Source organism: Peromyscus eremicus, chromosome 1 (genome assembly GCF_949786415.1).
Source record: "Peromyscus eremicus chromosome 1, PerEre_H2_v1, whole genome shotgun sequence".
In the NCBI taxonomy this organism is placed as follows: domain Eukaryota; kingdom Metazoa; phylum Chordata; class Mammalia; order Rodentia; family Cricetidae; genus Peromyscus; species Peromyscus eremicus.
In genome coordinates, this window is record NC_081416.1 from 21,410,226 (window position 1) to 21,427,899 (window position 17,674).

The 17,674-nt window shown below is 45.2% G+C and overlaps 1 protein-coding gene across 2 annotated transcripts in view; it reads right to left on the minus strand.

The window, feature by feature from the left end:
* Dntt (DNA nucleotidylexotransferase) overlaps positions 1–8,033 on the minus strand; it is a 33,449-nt gene extending 25,416 nt beyond the window's left edge. For both annotated transcript variants that reach the window (XM_059246631.1, XM_059246626.1), the window contains exon 1: positions 7,831–8,033. In XM_059246631.1, the coding sequence (XP_059102614.1) occupies positions 7,831–8,033 (203 nt within the window). The remainder of the gene's footprint in view (positions 1–7,830) is intronic.
* Positions 8,034–17,674: the final 9,641 nt, after the last annotated feature.

A 17,674-nucleotide genomic window follows, 5' to 3' on the forward strand; every position in this document is an offset into this window, starting at 1 on the left:
GGATTATTCCACAGCATTTATACTATGAACCAGTGCAACAGCCCAGAACTGCACTCTGGGAAACATGACTGTGGATTAGGGTCTTCTCTCCAGCAGCACTAGCCTAGATGAGGTCCCACACCAACTCAATGACAGTGTTTCCAAACCTGCTGCTCACTCCTCCTGAGGTCATTTTAGGGAGTACAAGCCTGAGCACATAAAAGCTGTGTACATTTCATGCACGTTTGTATTTTTTTTTTAATAAAATGCCATTATTGGCGTGAAATCCCCTGGAGCTGAAGTTACAGAGAGTTGTAAGCTGCCATGTGGGTGCTGGGAATGGAACCCGGGTTCTCTAGAAGAGCAACCAGTGCTCTTAACCACTGAGCCATCTCTCCAGCCCCCAACATCTGTATTTCTTTGTGTATATGTTTGTTTTTTGTATGAAGTATGTGTGTGTGTGTGTGTGTGTGTGTGTGTGTGCATGTGTGTGTTTAAGCTAGAGGACTGTTTAGAGTGTCTGCCTTAGATATTCTCCAACTTGTTCTTATTTATTTATTTATTTATTTATTTATTTATTTATCTAATTATCTATTTATGTATTTGGGACAGGATTTCTCGCTGAACCTGGAGCTCACAACTAGACTTGGAAACAGCTGGCTCCATCCCCGACTGCTCTAGTGAGGGGTTACAGACACTGTTGAGCAGAGCTATTTACATGAATACTGGGGATCTGAACTCAGGTCCTCATGCTTGCGTGGCAACCACTTTAACAACTGATTTCCCCAGCCACATTTTTACCAAGATTGTTTTCTCCGTACCAAACCATAGCTTTTATGGGTACTATTTCTTAGGAGAAGGCTACAACTTATTTAGTGGTTCAGTTTAAGGACAATTAGAAGAAGCATGTTGAGAAGGGGAAGGGTAGAGGAAAATGGGTAACAGGTGCTGAAATACATTTAAAAGGACTAAGTTGTGATGTTTACCCACCACACACACACACACACACACACACACACACACACACACACACAGAGTTCATAATAGCCCGTCTTTTATGTCATGGAGAACTGGGAAGGAGGCGCTTGGTGGCTCTAGACACACAGAAATAGAACTGTAAAGAGATAGAAACACTACAATTTGATCCTTACTCATTGCATGCACATTTTGAATTATTATTCTTTACCACATAAATATGTGCAGTTATTACATCTTAACTAGAATATGTATGACAAATAGAATTTTATGCAGAAATTCAAAATATTGCTAGAATTGCCAGGTGGGGCTCGGGTGTTCAAACCCTGTGTGTTATAGAATTATCTTACAAATCTCAGCTCTGAGTATTTTTCTCATGTATCAATCTGCCTGTTCTTGTCTTCTCCTCCATACCTGGCTCCATATTATTAGAGAAGCCTTATATGAAGAAGGGAGGCAGCCATTGTTACCCCACCCTTTCCAGTGTGACTTTCTGAGCTCTCATGGATGGTCACCCACTTTCATGGTTGTCTTTGTTGCCTGGGAGAAGTCATGGGGTGTGTGTGTGTGTGTGTGTGTGTGTGTGTGTGTGTGTGTGTAAACAATGACTTTAGCACTATTTATAGTTAAACTGAGCAGCTTAGAGAAGCCAGCTTAACCCACCCTCACCCCAGCTCAGCCAGTTCTCTTAGCAACCGACATGTTACAGAATCCTTGAAATGAAAGTGGCTGAGGTTGGTTTTAATCCTCACACAGCAACATCAATAGAGACAGCTTTCTATTCCAGTCCTGGCCAGAATTTCACCCGATTCTTTAACTTCCTTTAATGGTATTATAAAATTTCTCATTAACTTGAAGCTCATAATTTTTGAAATAGAAGGTAGTTTAGATCAGGACAAAAATAAATTTTCTATTTTTTTGCTCTTGAATTTATTTAAAAAAGTTTTTATTAGGTTGCTGAGGACAAAAGCAGAAATTATAGACTGAAGAAAAAATGTATTTAATCGCAAAAGTTACTAACACAAGTTCCTTGGGTGGTTTCATAGTCACCAGGTAAGTTACTGTCTGAGTAAATATCTTCTTTTGTTTTTCAAGACAGGGTTTCTCTGTGTAGCCCTGGCTGTACTAGAACTCACTCTGTAGACCAGGCTAGACTTGAACTCACAGAGATCCGCCTGGCTCTGCCTCCCGAGTGCTGGGAGTAAAGGCATGTGCCACCACCACCCAGCATAAATACCTTCTTAATTTTATGGGTATGGATGTTTTGTCTGCACGTATGTCTAGGACCCACATTGGTGCCTACCCAGTGCCCACAAAAGCCAGAGGAGGGCATTGAATCCCCTTGGACTGGGGTTACAGCTGGTTGTGTGCCACATGTGGGTGTTGGGAGTCTAACCTGGATCCTCTAGAAGAGCAGCCAGTGCTCTTAACTGTGGGCCATTTCTCCAGCTACCACAATGTGGACGGCTTGTTGCCTTGACCTGACTGAGTGTGGTGAGAGAGAGGAGAAAGGACAGACACTAAAGAAATGAAAGACACATGGACACAGAAAAGCTGGGGTCGGGTGGGCTGTGCACATCCTGGTGGAAGGGCACCGACTAAGAGTTGCTAGTTTTTGTACACACTACCAGAATTTGCACTCAGAACAGAGGAAGGCTTTGCCAATTTCCCATGGGTCTGAGGCATTAGTCCTTAATATGCTTTTGCCCATGTCAACAGTACACATTCACTCAGGATTTCCTCTGCTGCCCACATTCAGCCCCTGAGCAAATGTCTCCTAAAGGTTACTGCATATTTAGAAAACAAAACAACAACAAAAAAAAAAAAACAAAAAAACCTAAGTTCTAGGTCACTGAGACAGCTCCACAGATCAGATCAAGGCACTCATCACCAAATCTGACAGCCTGAATTCAGTTCCTGGGATCCACGTAGTAAAAGGAGAACCGACCCTACAACGTTGTCCTCTGACTTCCATGCACGTGCTGTGGTGGGTGTCCACACACATAAATTACAAATAAACTAAAAATCACATTGAAAAGAAAATAGTCAAATTTCTGCAGACAGGGTCTATCTACCGGCTGAGGAAGAGATCTAGGTCAACTCCATAAGGTGACTGACCCTGTGGCATCCTGGGGAGTAAGTGCTCTTCTCTGGAGGGCTCTCGGTGGATGTTATTAGAAGCAGAGGGGTTTATGGAGAAAGCAAGCAAGAGAGAGAAGCAAGAAGAAAAGCAAACAACAAACCTAGTAGCTCCATGTTAGGGGCCTGTAATCCAGGGGTTCAACATCAGGTTTTCATCTGGCCCTCAGTTTGTCTGCTTGTTTGTTTATTACCAGTAATGGCCTTGAATAGTTTGATTTTGTACACCAGAGTTTTGAAGTGATAGAACAGTCTCAAAGAGACACAGAGCTGGATAGTGCTCAAAGCATCAGGGCCAGACTTTACTCAGCAATGGTGAAGGGAACAGGCAAGATCGGTGTGAACAAGGGAGACCAGGATATCCCAGAGTGAAATCCTCACTCCTACAGACTGGAGGTGAGAGCTAGCTCCTTCAATCTTTCCATGTCAAAGAAAATGAAGCTACAGAAACACGATGATTTGATTGTTACACATTGCATGCATGTATCAATTATTATTCCACACCCCATACATAGGTGCAATTCTTTTTTGTTAACTAAAATATATGTGTCAAATATAATTTCATACAGGAATTTAAAAAAATACTGTTATTGTCAGTCAGGACTTAGAGGTACAAAGTTAACATCTGAGTGGTTAAAAGGTTCACGTGTCGAAGTGGCAGAGAAAGGATTGGTCATTGGAGCTTTCCAAAGCAATTGCCTAAGAGAGGGCTCTGGAGTGCATCTTCCCATTGCTGGGTTTGGCTAGCACGGTAAATCCTCCTTGCAGCCATGAGCTTTCTCAGGCAAGCATTTTAAAGGGAATCATCTCAGGGAAGTGCCTTTAACCTCTAGAAACCTTGCCAGTGTGTTGTAGGAGGCATCGAGGTCTTTGTGTTCACAGATAAGCACTACAAGAACCTGGAGTGTTAAGCATACAGGGTTGTTCCCTCAAGGGAAGGAATGTGATGCTTGTTATCCATACAGAAGGCTGCAGAAGATGCACTTCCTAGCCTGGTGAACTTTGATCTTTGCAGCCAGGGACTTCTCCGGCACCAGCCCCTCCCCCAGACCCTTACCATAAGCTTGTTTTTCTCAAGCAATCTACAGAACCCATCTTTATGGACTTTACAAACAGTCTCAACATAGTCACATCTGATCTGTATTTAGCTTACTTTGTCTTTATATCTGATCTGTATTTACTCATTTATGTGTGTTTTGTTGTGCATGTGGGAGTGTATTAATTATCACCAGAATAGTTTTCACCAAAATGTGCTGTTTAAAAATGCCTAAAAGAAACCATTCGGAGTCAGACTCCCAGAATTGGAACCAACATCAGCTGTTGAGTTGTGTTGAGCTGAACAGCCTTCTTGCTTCCTATGGCTCCTCATTCGTTTGGCATAGACACCCTGCCTCCACACACACACACACACACACACACACACACACACACACAATGTATGACTAATGAGAGAGTCTCCACCCATTTTCATGTGGAAAATGTAGGGTTTTATTACCATGAGATTCCCCACAGCTTTGACGACAATAGCTCCGAGATAATGAGTGAGGGGGTAGTCACACTGCACAGGTCAAACGATGAACAGATGGAGAGCAGAGGCAGACAGGTTAGAGAACCTATACCCAGCCCAAGCTGTCTGAAAGGAATGAGCTCTGGAGGCTAACGCTAGTCTTGGGTCACATTATGTCGGCAGTCACAAGAATAGAACAGAGATAGCATGCAGGGTGTTCATTGCTCTCTGAACCTGGTCGTGTGTGAGGAGATCAGCTCCCTCAAGATCTTGCCGCTGTGACTTCCTTGACAGGATGGATGGTAAAGTGTGATGCCTTTGTCAGGGTATTTTATCACAGCAACAGACAAGAAACGGAGGGGCTGGAGAGTTGGCTCAGTGGTTAAGAGCTCTTGCTACTCTTGCAGAGGTTCCAAGTTCAGTTCGAAGAGCTGACTCGGGACCTGACTAACAACCACCCATAAATCCCGTTCCAGAGCATCCAGCACCCTCTTCTGTATCCGAAGGCACTGCACCCATGTGGAACATATACATACAGGCAAAACATTTATGGATACAAACCTTTTTTAAACAAATCTTTTTTAAAAAAGAAAGAAAAGAAACTAAGATAATGGCACAAATTGAAAGTTTTTTTTTAACATTTATTTAGAGAAGAGTGGATGACAGATGAAAGCTTTCAGGTAGCTCACCCTGTAGGAACTGGACTTGAAGATGGTTGAGAGCAGCCTTGTGGGTGCTGGTAACCAACTTGGATCCTCTGGAGGAGCGATCAGTGCTCTTAACCACTGAGCCATCTCTCCAGCCACAAATGAAAAGATTTTTAACATTTATTTATTGTGTGTATAGAAGTCAGATGCTGACTTATGGGAATGACTCCTTTCCTTCTGCCGTGTGGTTCCCAGGGATTGAACTCGGGTTGGCAGGCTGGGCAGCAAACACACCCACTGAGCCATTTTGTAGGTCTATCATCGTTTTTAAAAATGTATGTCTAAGGCCAAGTGTGGAGGTACATGTCTTTAATCCCAACACTTGGGAGACAGAGGTAGGAGGATCTCTGTGAGTTTGAGGCCAGCCTGATCTACATAGCAAGTTCCAGGACAGCCAGGGTATCTAGAGAGACCCTGTCTCAAAAAAAAAAAAAAAGTATGTCTATTATAAAAAAAGAAAAATGGAAAGACACAGAATATGAACGTACACCTCCCACACCTGATAACTGCTGACAGCATTTTCACGGGCTGCCTTCCTGCCTTTGTTCCACTTGTTACGGTCATCTGACCTGGTTTATATTGTGGAGAAACAATCTCATCCTCTCAGCATGGCTGTACAGGTCAGTGGATCTAACTAATCAACAAGAAAATAATCGCACTTTTCATTGCGCTACTATAAAATTTATCAAAAGATACTGACATCCTTTCTCTCAGCATCACATCAGATAGAACACTGATCTGAACGCCAAGGTCAGGGGAGCAAACCGGGCTGTACAGAACTGCAGATCTGGAAAGCGTCGGAGCCAGGAGGTGAGGTCTAGAAGTTTTCTCCCTACAGAAATGAGTGGCTCTATATCAGGGCACAGAAATTCTGTTAGCTCCAGGGCTTTTGCTTCCTGTGGTTCATTTTCCTCTACAGTGCACACATGTGTTGAATGTCTCAGCCTGAGAACTTTGCCCCATCATAGGCACAGCAGCGGCTTGCTCACCAGGCACCCGTTTCCTCTGTCTCCAGAGCAGCTGGCACCGTCCTGGCAGCCAACATCTGGAGCACCATTCTGCCTCTTCGATTCGCTTTGCTAACAAAGTGACCTGCTTCCCGATCATCACCCTAAACACTTGGCTCAGCCAGATTGCTCCATTGGTTACTCAGTCAGTGGGCCTCACCTGAAGCTTGAACCTTTTACCAGAAAGCTTTCTGAGTAAGTGGACGGCTCTCACCTTCCTTGCTGGCCCTTGCTCAGTTTCTTTACCGTGAAAAGCAGCTTCCTATCTGCTAAAACTTTTCATTTCTGTTTTTAATTTCTCTTTAAATTTATTTCAGTTTTTGTCTCCTCCTTGATCTATCTAGTTTCTTTCCCTTTTAGTGCTAACACTGTGTATAAGTCTAACAGATTAGTTACAGGCAAAAATGAGATGCAAAAATTAGGCTTGTGTGAGAAGAATGTTAGGGAACCAAGTTGAGGGTGGCTGTACTGACTTAAAACAAAACAAAACAGGAAACTATGTGAGAAGAACTCAATAAACAGAGAACCTCAGGAAATTTCAATTGGGGACATTTTAGCAAAAGAACAAACTGTCCTCTGAGTTTGGTGTGTGGAGTTTGGCATACCTGGTTATTGACCCTGGAAATGGGTCTCTGCAATGCTTCAAAGTCAGCATTTTATCGGCAAGAAATGTTTGACAATTTCCTTGTTAAATTCGAAGACTTAAAATTCAAAATACCACATAAAAGTCCTATCATCTCTGACCTGTGATGCTCAACCCACCCCTTGCACAGTCACACACAGTGAACTGAGTGGATCTCCGACATTCCCACTGCAACCCAGCAGTTCTATCTGCAGTTATCATATACGTCAGGGCCTTTATTGGTGCTTTGATTCTCCACCTTGATTCAAGACAGTGAATGTATAGAATAGTCAGGAAAGCAATGGTAACTGCTTCTTGCTGTCAGTGACTCTGTGTAGCTGAGTCCCCATGGTGGCTTCAACTACCTCCCTTCCTCTTATCTCATCACTCTGTGGTGGCATCTGTCACCCCTAGACAAACATCTTTAGCCAGCATCTCATCATGAAGCCAACTTGGACCACTCTTTGGAAAACCATCACCAAGTCCACTTGGGTGCCTGTGGTGAGCCATCTCAGCCAAGCCCACCAAAAGCCCTTAGCACAGCCAGGTGTGTGGAAGTCAGAGCCAAACCATCAATCAATCCTCCCTGCTCCAAAGCAGCAATCTAAAAGACTGAACCCAGGAGTATTGGCTCAGTATGGTAAAGAACGGAACTGAGTGGTTTCAGTGGGAACTTTTCTGACTATTTTTCTGGTTATCACTACTGGGTAATTCATCTCAGAGTTAGTCATGAGCCAGATTTTTAAAACTCTGATCTTTTGGTGCCAATTAGTTCCTATATGATCCTATTTAGCCTCCGCTCATCTTGTCTCCCTTAGTCAAATGGCTCCTTGGGTCTCTTGGAGATGTCTGCAAGGCCCCTGCCTGCTTGCAAAGTGGCCAGAGCGGTCCTACCTGAGTTCGCTTTCCACCCTGAACCCTTTCCTTCGGGCCAGCTCCATGAGGAAGGCTCTTCGAGATGTTCCCATTCTCTTCTCCAAAATGAAGAGGACCAAGTCTCGAAATCTGATGTCATGAGATGTGGCGGCCACCGAGGTGCCCATCTGTCTAGGCCTCTTCTTCCGGGGACCTAGGTGGACTGCTTGCAGTGGATCCATGGAAGCAGACTGGCTGACTGCTATGCCATCAAGTGGTGTCTCCTGCACGAGGGCTCTGATGTCATCTCACCAGCAGACTCTGAAGCTGGGAGAAGCTTCATGGGTGCCACCCGGGTGACAGTTTCCTGCTAATCAGTTCCTTTGCCCAATATGGAGCTCCTGACAAAAAAGAAGAGATGGAACTTTTGTTTTCATATGCTTGATCACTGCAGCATCTCAGACTAAACTTGTGAAGATAGTGGGATCCTGCCCCTGGTTGAGTACGGTTTCTTATTTCTAAATGTGCTCAAGCCCTTTATGTTGCATTTTTAAAGCTATGTAATTTTATTTTTATTACATTTACTTACTAGGCAAGGGGGTATGTGTATGCATGCCATGGCATGGCTGTGGAAGTCAGAGGAATTTTCTCCCTCCACTGTGGAGACCCAGAGATCAAACTTGGTAAAGATGCTGCTGGCCACTGCTGACTTTATTTATTTATTAATCCCTCTTTTACTCCACTCTCCTTCTCCCCTCTTGGACATTACATGGGATGCCTGTGTTTTGCACAGGTATCATGCTGGCAGTGGCTGTTTTGATTTTACATGAATGGTGTCTGCATTTCTCACTCTGCTGCTCACCTTTGGGTTTTTTTGTTTTGTTTTGTTTTGTTTTTTAAGCCTGTAACTATGATTTTCAGATCTCTGTTCTACGCTGCTGCTTTAACTTCTATCACTTTGTGGTGGGCACAGGACCACAGGTTGTGAGCACATTTTATAAATAAGGAAGCCAGGGTTCAGTCACTGCCGATCACAGAATAAGGGGTGAACGAGATCGTAAATGCAGTCCTTCTGGGTTCAAAGGTTACACATCTTAGTTTGGTTTTTGTTGTTTTGTTTTGGGTTCTGGTTTTTCTCGTGCACTAAGGTTTTCTAGAGAGTGATCAGTTATATAAGTAACATAGGTCTCTGAGATGAGATGGCATTTGGATAAGAGATACTTTCATGAAGTTAGGGTCACTTTCAAAACTCTGTGCAAAATGAAATTTACATCTTTAGTCAACATATTTCATAGCTCTCACTTCTTTAATACCTATTGTTGGACCTAGTCAAGCACCTACAAGCCTTTGCTGATTGAATCCTTACAAAATTACTGTCAGCTAGATATCCACATAATATAGCAGAGAAGATTCTGGACCTTCTAAACAACCTGCTTAAAACCACAGAAGCAATAAATAGCCACAACTAAGAAATGGCTGAGTCAGGGTTTGAAGTCAGGTTTGTCCGACTTCAAATTCTATTACTCTTGGGGCCAGTGAGATGCCTCAGTGAGTAAAAGCACTTGCCTCCCATCCTGAAAACTCGAGTGCCCTCTCAGCAACCAACTCGATGAAAAGTGAAGCTGATTCTCACAAGTTATCCTTTGATCTCCACAGGTGTACCAGGGCACACACACTCATGTACACACACACACACACACACACACACACACACACACACACACACAGTAAAATATAAGGAAAATTTCTAAATTAAAAAATATATGTTCTTTCCAGGTATGATGGTGCACACCTTTTTAGTCCTAGCACTGGGGAGACAAAGGAAGGCAGATCTGAGTTCGAGGCCAGGCTGACCTACAGAGTTAACTCTCTCTCTCTCTCTCTCTCTCTCTCTCTCTCTCTCTCTCTCTCTCTCTCACACACACACACACACACACACACACACACACACACACACAACAAGCAGCCTCCTTCTGCCATTCCTTACCTAGTGTCGTGGTTTGAATAAAAATGGCCCACATAGGCCCATAGGGAGTGGAACTGTTAAAAGGTGTAGCCTCCTAATAGGTGTGGCATTGGTGGAGGAAGTGTGTTACTGTGTGTGGGCTTTGAGATCTCCGATGCTCAAGCCTGGCCAGTTGTTACAGTCTCTTCCTGCTGCCTGTGGATCCGATGTAGAACTCACAGCTCCTTCTCTAGCACCATGTCTGCCTATGTGCCACCATGCTTCCCACTGTCGTGGTAACTGACTAAACCTCTGAGCTGTAAGCCACATCCAATGAAACGTTTATCTTTATAAGAGTTGCTGTGGGTATTGGTGTCTCTTCACACAATAAAACCCTGACCAAGACACCCAGTAATAAATCTGGGCTCTTCTCATCCAGTCTGCCACTGCGTTTGGGACTCTTGCTGCCTGCAGGGACATATGAGCACATGAAGGCCTCAGCACAGCTGAAGGAGGGTGATTTGACAGCTGCCTTCAAGCATCTGCAAAACTGTTTTGCTCAGGGAGGTAAAATGGGAAATGACAGAGAGCTATAGTGTAACAGATTTCAGTTCTCTGCAAGTAAGAGCTTTTGAGTAGCTACAACTGTCAAAAGCACAGAGCAACTGTGGGGTGGTGTAGTAGAGACCATGACAGTGTTCAAGCTGGTGCCAAGCATGTGTTCACTGAAATGTCACAGAAGGGATGTAATCATCGGAAGGGGCCTTTCATGCAGCTCTCTGTGGTGCTAGGTTTGCGTGAGAGAGAGCAACAAGCAGAGACAAGGGGCCCTTTTGGCCGTCTGTTAGATGTTTGGTTTGGGTTCGCTACGTGATGAAATTAGTCTTAGCTACCAAGTGGCCCAACAGCATGAACAAAGCACAGGACTCTAGCCAGGGCTTGGGGTGGTGTCATCCCTGTCATGAAGGAAGACCACAGAAGCAGCAGCAGGGATAGGCAATAGCACAGGGATGCAGCCAGGGATGCTTAAGATCCGATCTGCGTGGCTGGGAAGCTGGGACCTTGTGCAGTTGCTGCGCTGCTGGTGTCCGCATCTGCAAGGTAAGAATGAGATAGCCCATTCCACCCCCTTACAGAAGGAATGAGAAAGAGGAAGAACCTTAAACAAGAGCCAATAGTAGCTCCCATTTTCTTCAGAGGGTCATCCTCGCTCAATCTAAAATCAGGTCTATATTTTATAAAATCATCAAATTATCAAGGTATCATATTGACCAATGTTAACTATTGTCCCACCCCAGAGTGGGATGTGTTTCTTACAGTACTCTGAGCTGTATCAGTGTCCTTTTCCTGATTCCCAAGCCCCAAGATTTCTAATACCCATTACACTAATCCTCTACGCTGAATTCTCTCTTTTGACACACACACTGTATGAAACACCTAACTGAATCTTTTAACACAATGTCCAGTGAGTGTAGAGGTGCAGACAGGGGTTATCTACACCCCTGGAGCCAGACTCTGCCTGAAGAGAGACTCACGAAGATGTGCATACCAGGCAGCTTGTCACAGCCTGATCTGTGCAAACAAGGCTTAGACGCAACAAGAGTGTCTACCAGCAGACTGGCGGATAAAGTGTGATGGGGTACTCGTAGCCACCTAGGTCAGGCCCTATGTAGTAAGCAGCAATGGACAAATATCCACAATCTAATAATTACAAAACCAGCTCACAACTTGTTGTGACCAGTTCTGGTAGAGAAGAGCAGACAGGCACACGGCCAGCCTCACATTGGAACCGTGAATCCCACAGCTCCTGGGGTTTAGGCAGGATTTCTAGCTTTGTCTTCGTGCATTTCTCTTTTACAGATTTGTTTCTTCCCTTCCTCTCCTCTCCCTTCCTTTCCTTCTTTCTTTTTGTCTTTGAGATAGGGTCTCACATGCTTCCCAGGCTGGTCTAACTCAGCAGCTCACAAGGCCCTTCCCAACTCCACCCAACTCAGAGCACCTTGAACGACACACCCCGCCTGGTTATTGTTTAACAGACAGATTCCTACAATAAACAGGAATTTTATTTTAACCACAACAAGAAATACTTTTTTAAAACTACCTTGCCTTTACACCATGTTTCACTGGTGACTCAAGGGCAGTGAGATTGTTATAAGTGAGCTGAATAGAGGGTGAACATGTCACTGTCACAGTTCATGTGAAGTCCTACCTGAGTGTCAGGGTTAGACTTGCTTGGGAATTTCACCTGACTAACTCTGGGGATGAAATGTGGGGCCTCTATTCCATTTTTCTGACTTACAGGGTCCTTCACAATGGCATCCTGTGATCTGAAGCCTTTGTGTTATGGTTTGAAAATGGTTTGTACCCTCAAAGAATACATGGAAACTTTATAGCAATTGGAGCATTGTTGAGAGGTAGTCTGTGAAGGGGTGACTAGGCATCAGGAGGGATCAGTGCCCTTGTCACTGGTTGGTTGGGGTTAGTTACCATGATGGTGTGTGTTGTTAAAAAGTGAAGCCACCCACGGGGCTAAAGAGATGGCTCATGCATAAGAGCACTTGTCGCTCTTGCAGAAGACCCGGGTTCCAGTCCCAGAACCACATGGTGGCTCACAACTATCTGTGGCTCCAGTTCCTGGGGATCCAATGCCTTCTTCTGGCCTCTGTGGACACTGCATGAATGTGGTGCACAGACGTACATGCAGGTAAAACACCAGGACACACAAAATAAATAAAATCTTTTTAAAAAAAATTGAAGCCACCCTTCACAATTCTCCTCTGCCACACATCACTACATGAGAAATACTTGCCCCAAGCTCTTTGACATCCCAGACTTCAGAATCATTAGCCAACATAAACCCCCTTTCTTATAAGTTACCCAGCTTCAGATAATTTGCTATAACAACTGAAAATGGATACATAGTCAGATTAATGGAGGTCAGTGGAGAACTGCTCAGAGTCATTCTAAAGTGGGTCTGGGGACACAGAAGCATAGTGGTCATTTCAGGAATTAAACTCTGGTCTGAGGAGATAGCTCAGTCAGGAAAGCGCTGGCCATCCAAGCACGAAGATGGGATTGGATCCAGGGGACTCATATTAAAAGCTGCATGTGACCGCACAGTCTTATAAACCCAGTGCTAGGGAGGCAGAGACAGGCGGATGCCCAGGGCTTGTTGGCCAGCCAGCCTCATCTAACTGGAGAGCCCCAGGTAAAAATGAGAGACACTGTCTCAAAAACAAGGTGGATGCGTACACACACACACACACACACACACACACACACACACACACACACAAAGAATAAAGTCACTATATAAAAGTAAATTGTTTTGCTATTCCCGTTGGCAGGCCTGTTAATGCCGGAAGTTAATTTCTTCCTTCTATACCACCCAATTGCATCAGGTGTTAAGTGGTTCCTTGGTCCAGACAATTGGTCAATAACTTCCAAATCCTTTGTGTAGACTAAACAAATCAAAGTCTATTTTTCCTTCATGCTACTTGCTGGAGGGTTAGGCTCTGCTCTAGACTTGGCCTAATGGAGGCTTGACATGTCTGTGCCTGCAACATCTGGACTATATCTTAGCCACTGCTGCAGCTGGAAAGAGATCATGGCGGGGTTGCCTCACTCCCACACTCAAACGCTTTGTCTTGGAAGTGATGCACATTGCTGATGTTCATCACCCGTTGGTTAGAGTAGTCTCAAGATTCCACCTCTCCACAGCAGGACCAGAAAATATAGGAGAGCATGTGGGATGCAGGAAAACGCATGTTCCTGACATGTAAGGACCATGCCCTTTATGTCAAGGGGGTGATAGTGAGTGTACTCCAAGCCAGGGAAGAGAATAGGGAGCCTCCGGAACCACGTTCCTCCGGAACCACGTTCCTCCCACCCCAGAGGAGTAACCCTCTGCTGTGTGCAGGCCACTCTCCGGCTAGTGTTTCAAGTTGCTGATGTGGGCAAACAAGGAGGTCTGCTCTCCCAGAACTACTTCTACACCAACTTCCAGACATGATCTGGAGGGAGCCTCATGAACGAAGTGATAGAATGCTGTCCTGGGTTTGGCCAGGGGCCTTTCCTACATCCATTTCCTTGTCCATAACAGTCCTGTATGTACCAAATGTAAAGGAGATGGACTACCCTTTCTATCAAAGGACTAAATTAGACAGTGGTCCATCTTTAGAGAAGTTAGTAAAGACATCATCTGGCAGAAATTCCCTCCCCCCAGCATTTTCCAAGGTAAAAGTATGTGCATGAGGAGGCCTCCTGATCTCAAACGTGACCCTTTGCCTATCAGCTGCCCCACTGGGTCTGACCACTCAGAATGAGGCGCAGGACCCCTTTGCATTAAAAAGCAGGGCTCCCACTGAGTGTGTTTGCTTGCTGGATTTAGAGGGGCTGTTCATCCTTCTGCAGAAGTAAAAATTTTTGCCTTGCTGAAAAACTTTGTATTGTGTGGACTTTTTCTTGGACCCCAGACCCATTTCTGATACTGTGTTGCCATGATCTAATTATTCACATACTTTCCATTGGGTTGTAAGTCCTGTGTGTTCATAGCTGAGTCCTCAGCACTTAGCACAAGGCAGGAACCACCAGATGTTCACAGATCCTCTTAGATTCCAAACATACGTTGATGTGATTAAGCTTTCACACCGGGCAGCTGTCAATCTTCTGCCACAGCTGTCCTTCTTTAACCTCCACAAGCACAACTAAGTGTCTTTTCAATATGAATGATCAAGAGGCGTTAAAGAGCCCGGCCACTCAAACGCAACACTCAGCACTATGAGCTATACACTCATAGGTGTGTTCCCAGACTTTTCTGTGCCTCAATTCCCTTACCTGCACAATGCAGGTTCTAGTGGTCTCTGCCTTACGAGTGCTTATGTAGACTAAATAAATAAAAAAGTATTGCCAAGCAATGCTTGCTCAGAACAGTGCTGTTAGCTAAAAGGCCATGACTTCTCTTTATCACCGCCCTGCCCCCTGCCACTTCCCTGTGTCCTCACACACTTCACTCATATTTCTGCCAGTGCCTGTGGGGTGCTTTCTGTATAGTGGATCTTTCCAAAAGTAGAGTTCAAGCTACTGAAGGCAGACTCAGGATCTTAGGGAGGGTGGAGAGATCTGCAAGAATCCCAGGGTGGTTTTCAGGGGATGTTCCAAGCCAAACAAGCCATTCTTCAGTGCTGGGTATGGTGGCACACACTTATAATTCCAGCAACTAGGAAATTGATGCAGCATGGTCATGAGTTTGAGGCCATCCTGGGTTATATAGTGAGACTCTGTTGATGATTCATGCTGATGATGATTCTGTAGTGAGTCAAGTCAGGGGGATCAGACAGACTAGCTCTATGCAATGTGTATTAAAACATCAAACACCCCATGAAGCCCTGTAGTAAAGAAACCTGCTTGGTTTGTTGAGTTTGGAGCATGCCCAACTTGCTCCTATTCTGTTCGCTGTCATGCACGATACTTAGAAAATCTATTGGATGTAATCAGGAGTATTGGTGACCCTGGACTCAGACAGGCCTGAGCCACCTGACACTTTGCAGATGTGTCTGCCTGGACAATTTCTATCACTGGTAGAATTCTCAGCTTCCAACTTGTAAAATGGCAATCAGGGTACAGACCTTCAGAACCTCATAAGCTAAAACTTCCTCTGTCTGCCTGACCCATGTGGGTGCTGCTAACTGGCTTCCTGCCTTCCCACCCTCCACTCCAAGGTCTAGCTGGCATGAGTGACACTCCTGCTTGGATAGGGTGTGACAGGTTTGAGGAAACAGGGCACATCTGGCCACTGGCCACTGTTCTGCCATTCCCAGGCAGTCGTTTCTCATCCAGATTTAATATTGATCCATGTCTGTAACTCCAGTCCATCCTCTTCTCCTTGGTGACCCCCATGGCCATTCTTAGAGCCCTCTACTGAGGCAGGAAAGAGGCTGACAGGCTGCAGCTTTCCCCTGGATGGACAAGCACGTCTCCCCTCATCAACAAACGCTATTTTTACCCTGAACCCAGTTGCTTTTTGCATACATCGAAGGAGTCAGTTTAGGAGAGGAGACGTCTGTTTCCGGCAGTTTTATTTTCTTTTATATCGGACACCTCACATCACCTCCTTATTTCAAGCTGCCCATCTGGGAACTTTGCCATCCAACTGCAGGCGAGGTCTTGTTTTGGTTTGGTTCCTTACTGAGTGAGAGGCCGCTTCCTCTGTGGCCTGCACAGCTGTTTTTGGCTCTTCACAGCAGGTGTCTTCTGGAGAGCAGAACTGCCCCTCTGGGAAAAGCTGTAGAGTTTCTCAAAGGACAAAAATCTTAGGAAGTTTGCTTCTTGTCATTGAGAAGCCATCCACAGCAATACATACTTCCTGAGTGCCTAAATACAAGAAAATTCTGTATTTTAGCTCTGTATTTCATCTTTATCCACTAAGTGAGAAATGACAGGACATAGGACTTGGTGGCTACATAGCGGTACTGGTGGCTTCTATTTTTTGTTTTCTTTGAAAAATTTTTATATTTATTTTATTGTATGTGTGTGAGTGCTCTGCCTGAGTGTATGCCTGTGCACCACATGCATGCACGGTGCCTAAGGAAGTAGCGAGCCTTGGGGTGCTGGGAACTGAACCCAGGTCCTCTGCAAGAACAGTGAGTGCTCTTAGCCCCTAAGCCACCACTCAAGCCCCCTTCTATTCTTCATTTGCCCCCTTTTTTTAAATTAAACTCCAGAGGAACACAAAATGAGCAGGCTGCAGCCTGAGCATCCCCCGTGGATGTGAGGAGGGTCAGGTGTTTGCCTACAGAGAAAGTGTAAATAGGAGAGTCGGGGTTTTGTTTGCAAAGACTTGGGAGCTGTTGACTGTGTCTGAGCAGAGGCTGACTGAGAACTACGGTGCCTCATGAAAATTAATCAGGCAGGGATGGATCAGGGAAGAGAGTGGGAAGCATTTAAGAGATAACGGTCATGAGATGAACTAGGACCAGGCAAAGGGAACGGGAACAGAGTCTCAAGTGGAATAACAGCCCCAGACCACAGGCTGAGTTGTTGGTCACTGGCTGGGAGGAGGGGGTGTCAGTCAGTGATGGCCCCTGGGTGCCTGGAGCCTCCTCTAGCCTCCGGCCCTGCCATCCCTGGCTTCTTTCACAGGAGTATCTAGCCCTACTCCCCTTCTCTCTTTGTTTTTTTTTCTTTTTCCTTCCTTCCTTCCTTCTTTCTTTCTTTCTTTCTTTCTTTCTTTCTTTCTTTCTTTCTTTCCTCTCTCTCTCTCTCTCTCTCTCTCTCTCTCTCTCTCTCTTTCTCTTTCAAGACAGTGTTTCTCTGCATAGCCCTGGCTATCCTGGAACTCACTTTGTAGACCAGGCTGGCCTGGAACTCACAGAGACCCGCCTGCCTCTGCCTCCTGAGTGCTGGGGTTAAAGGCATGTACTACCACCACCTGGCTTGTTTTTCTTTTTGAGGCAAGATTTCATGTAGCCAAATTACATGGCCTCAAACTCACTGTGTGGCCAGGGATGACTTTGAACTCCTCATCTTTCTGCTTCTACCTCTTGAGTGCTGGAATTACAAGCACAAGCCTAGGTGTCTGGTTTGAATCTCTCTGTCTTGAGTTTCAGGACTATTTACACTCCACTTACAAACCTTTCCAAAATCCTAAGACTGAGTTACTCATCACTGCTCCCTGTGCTGTCCCAAATTCTTTCCATCTTTCTATTGCTCAGTAAACTCTTGAGGCAACCAGCTCAACATCCTGTCCCTCTGGATTGCGGCTAAGACACCAGCACGGGGTCAGAGGTAGACATGGCAGCCACCAGCACGGGGTCAGAGGTAGACATGGCAGCCACCAGCACGGGGTCAGAGGTAGACATGGCAGGTGAGCATTGTAACTGCTCACTAAGCTCTTGAACGCTCAGCTGCTGGTGTTCAGTGGCTGTCCTCAGGTGGCTC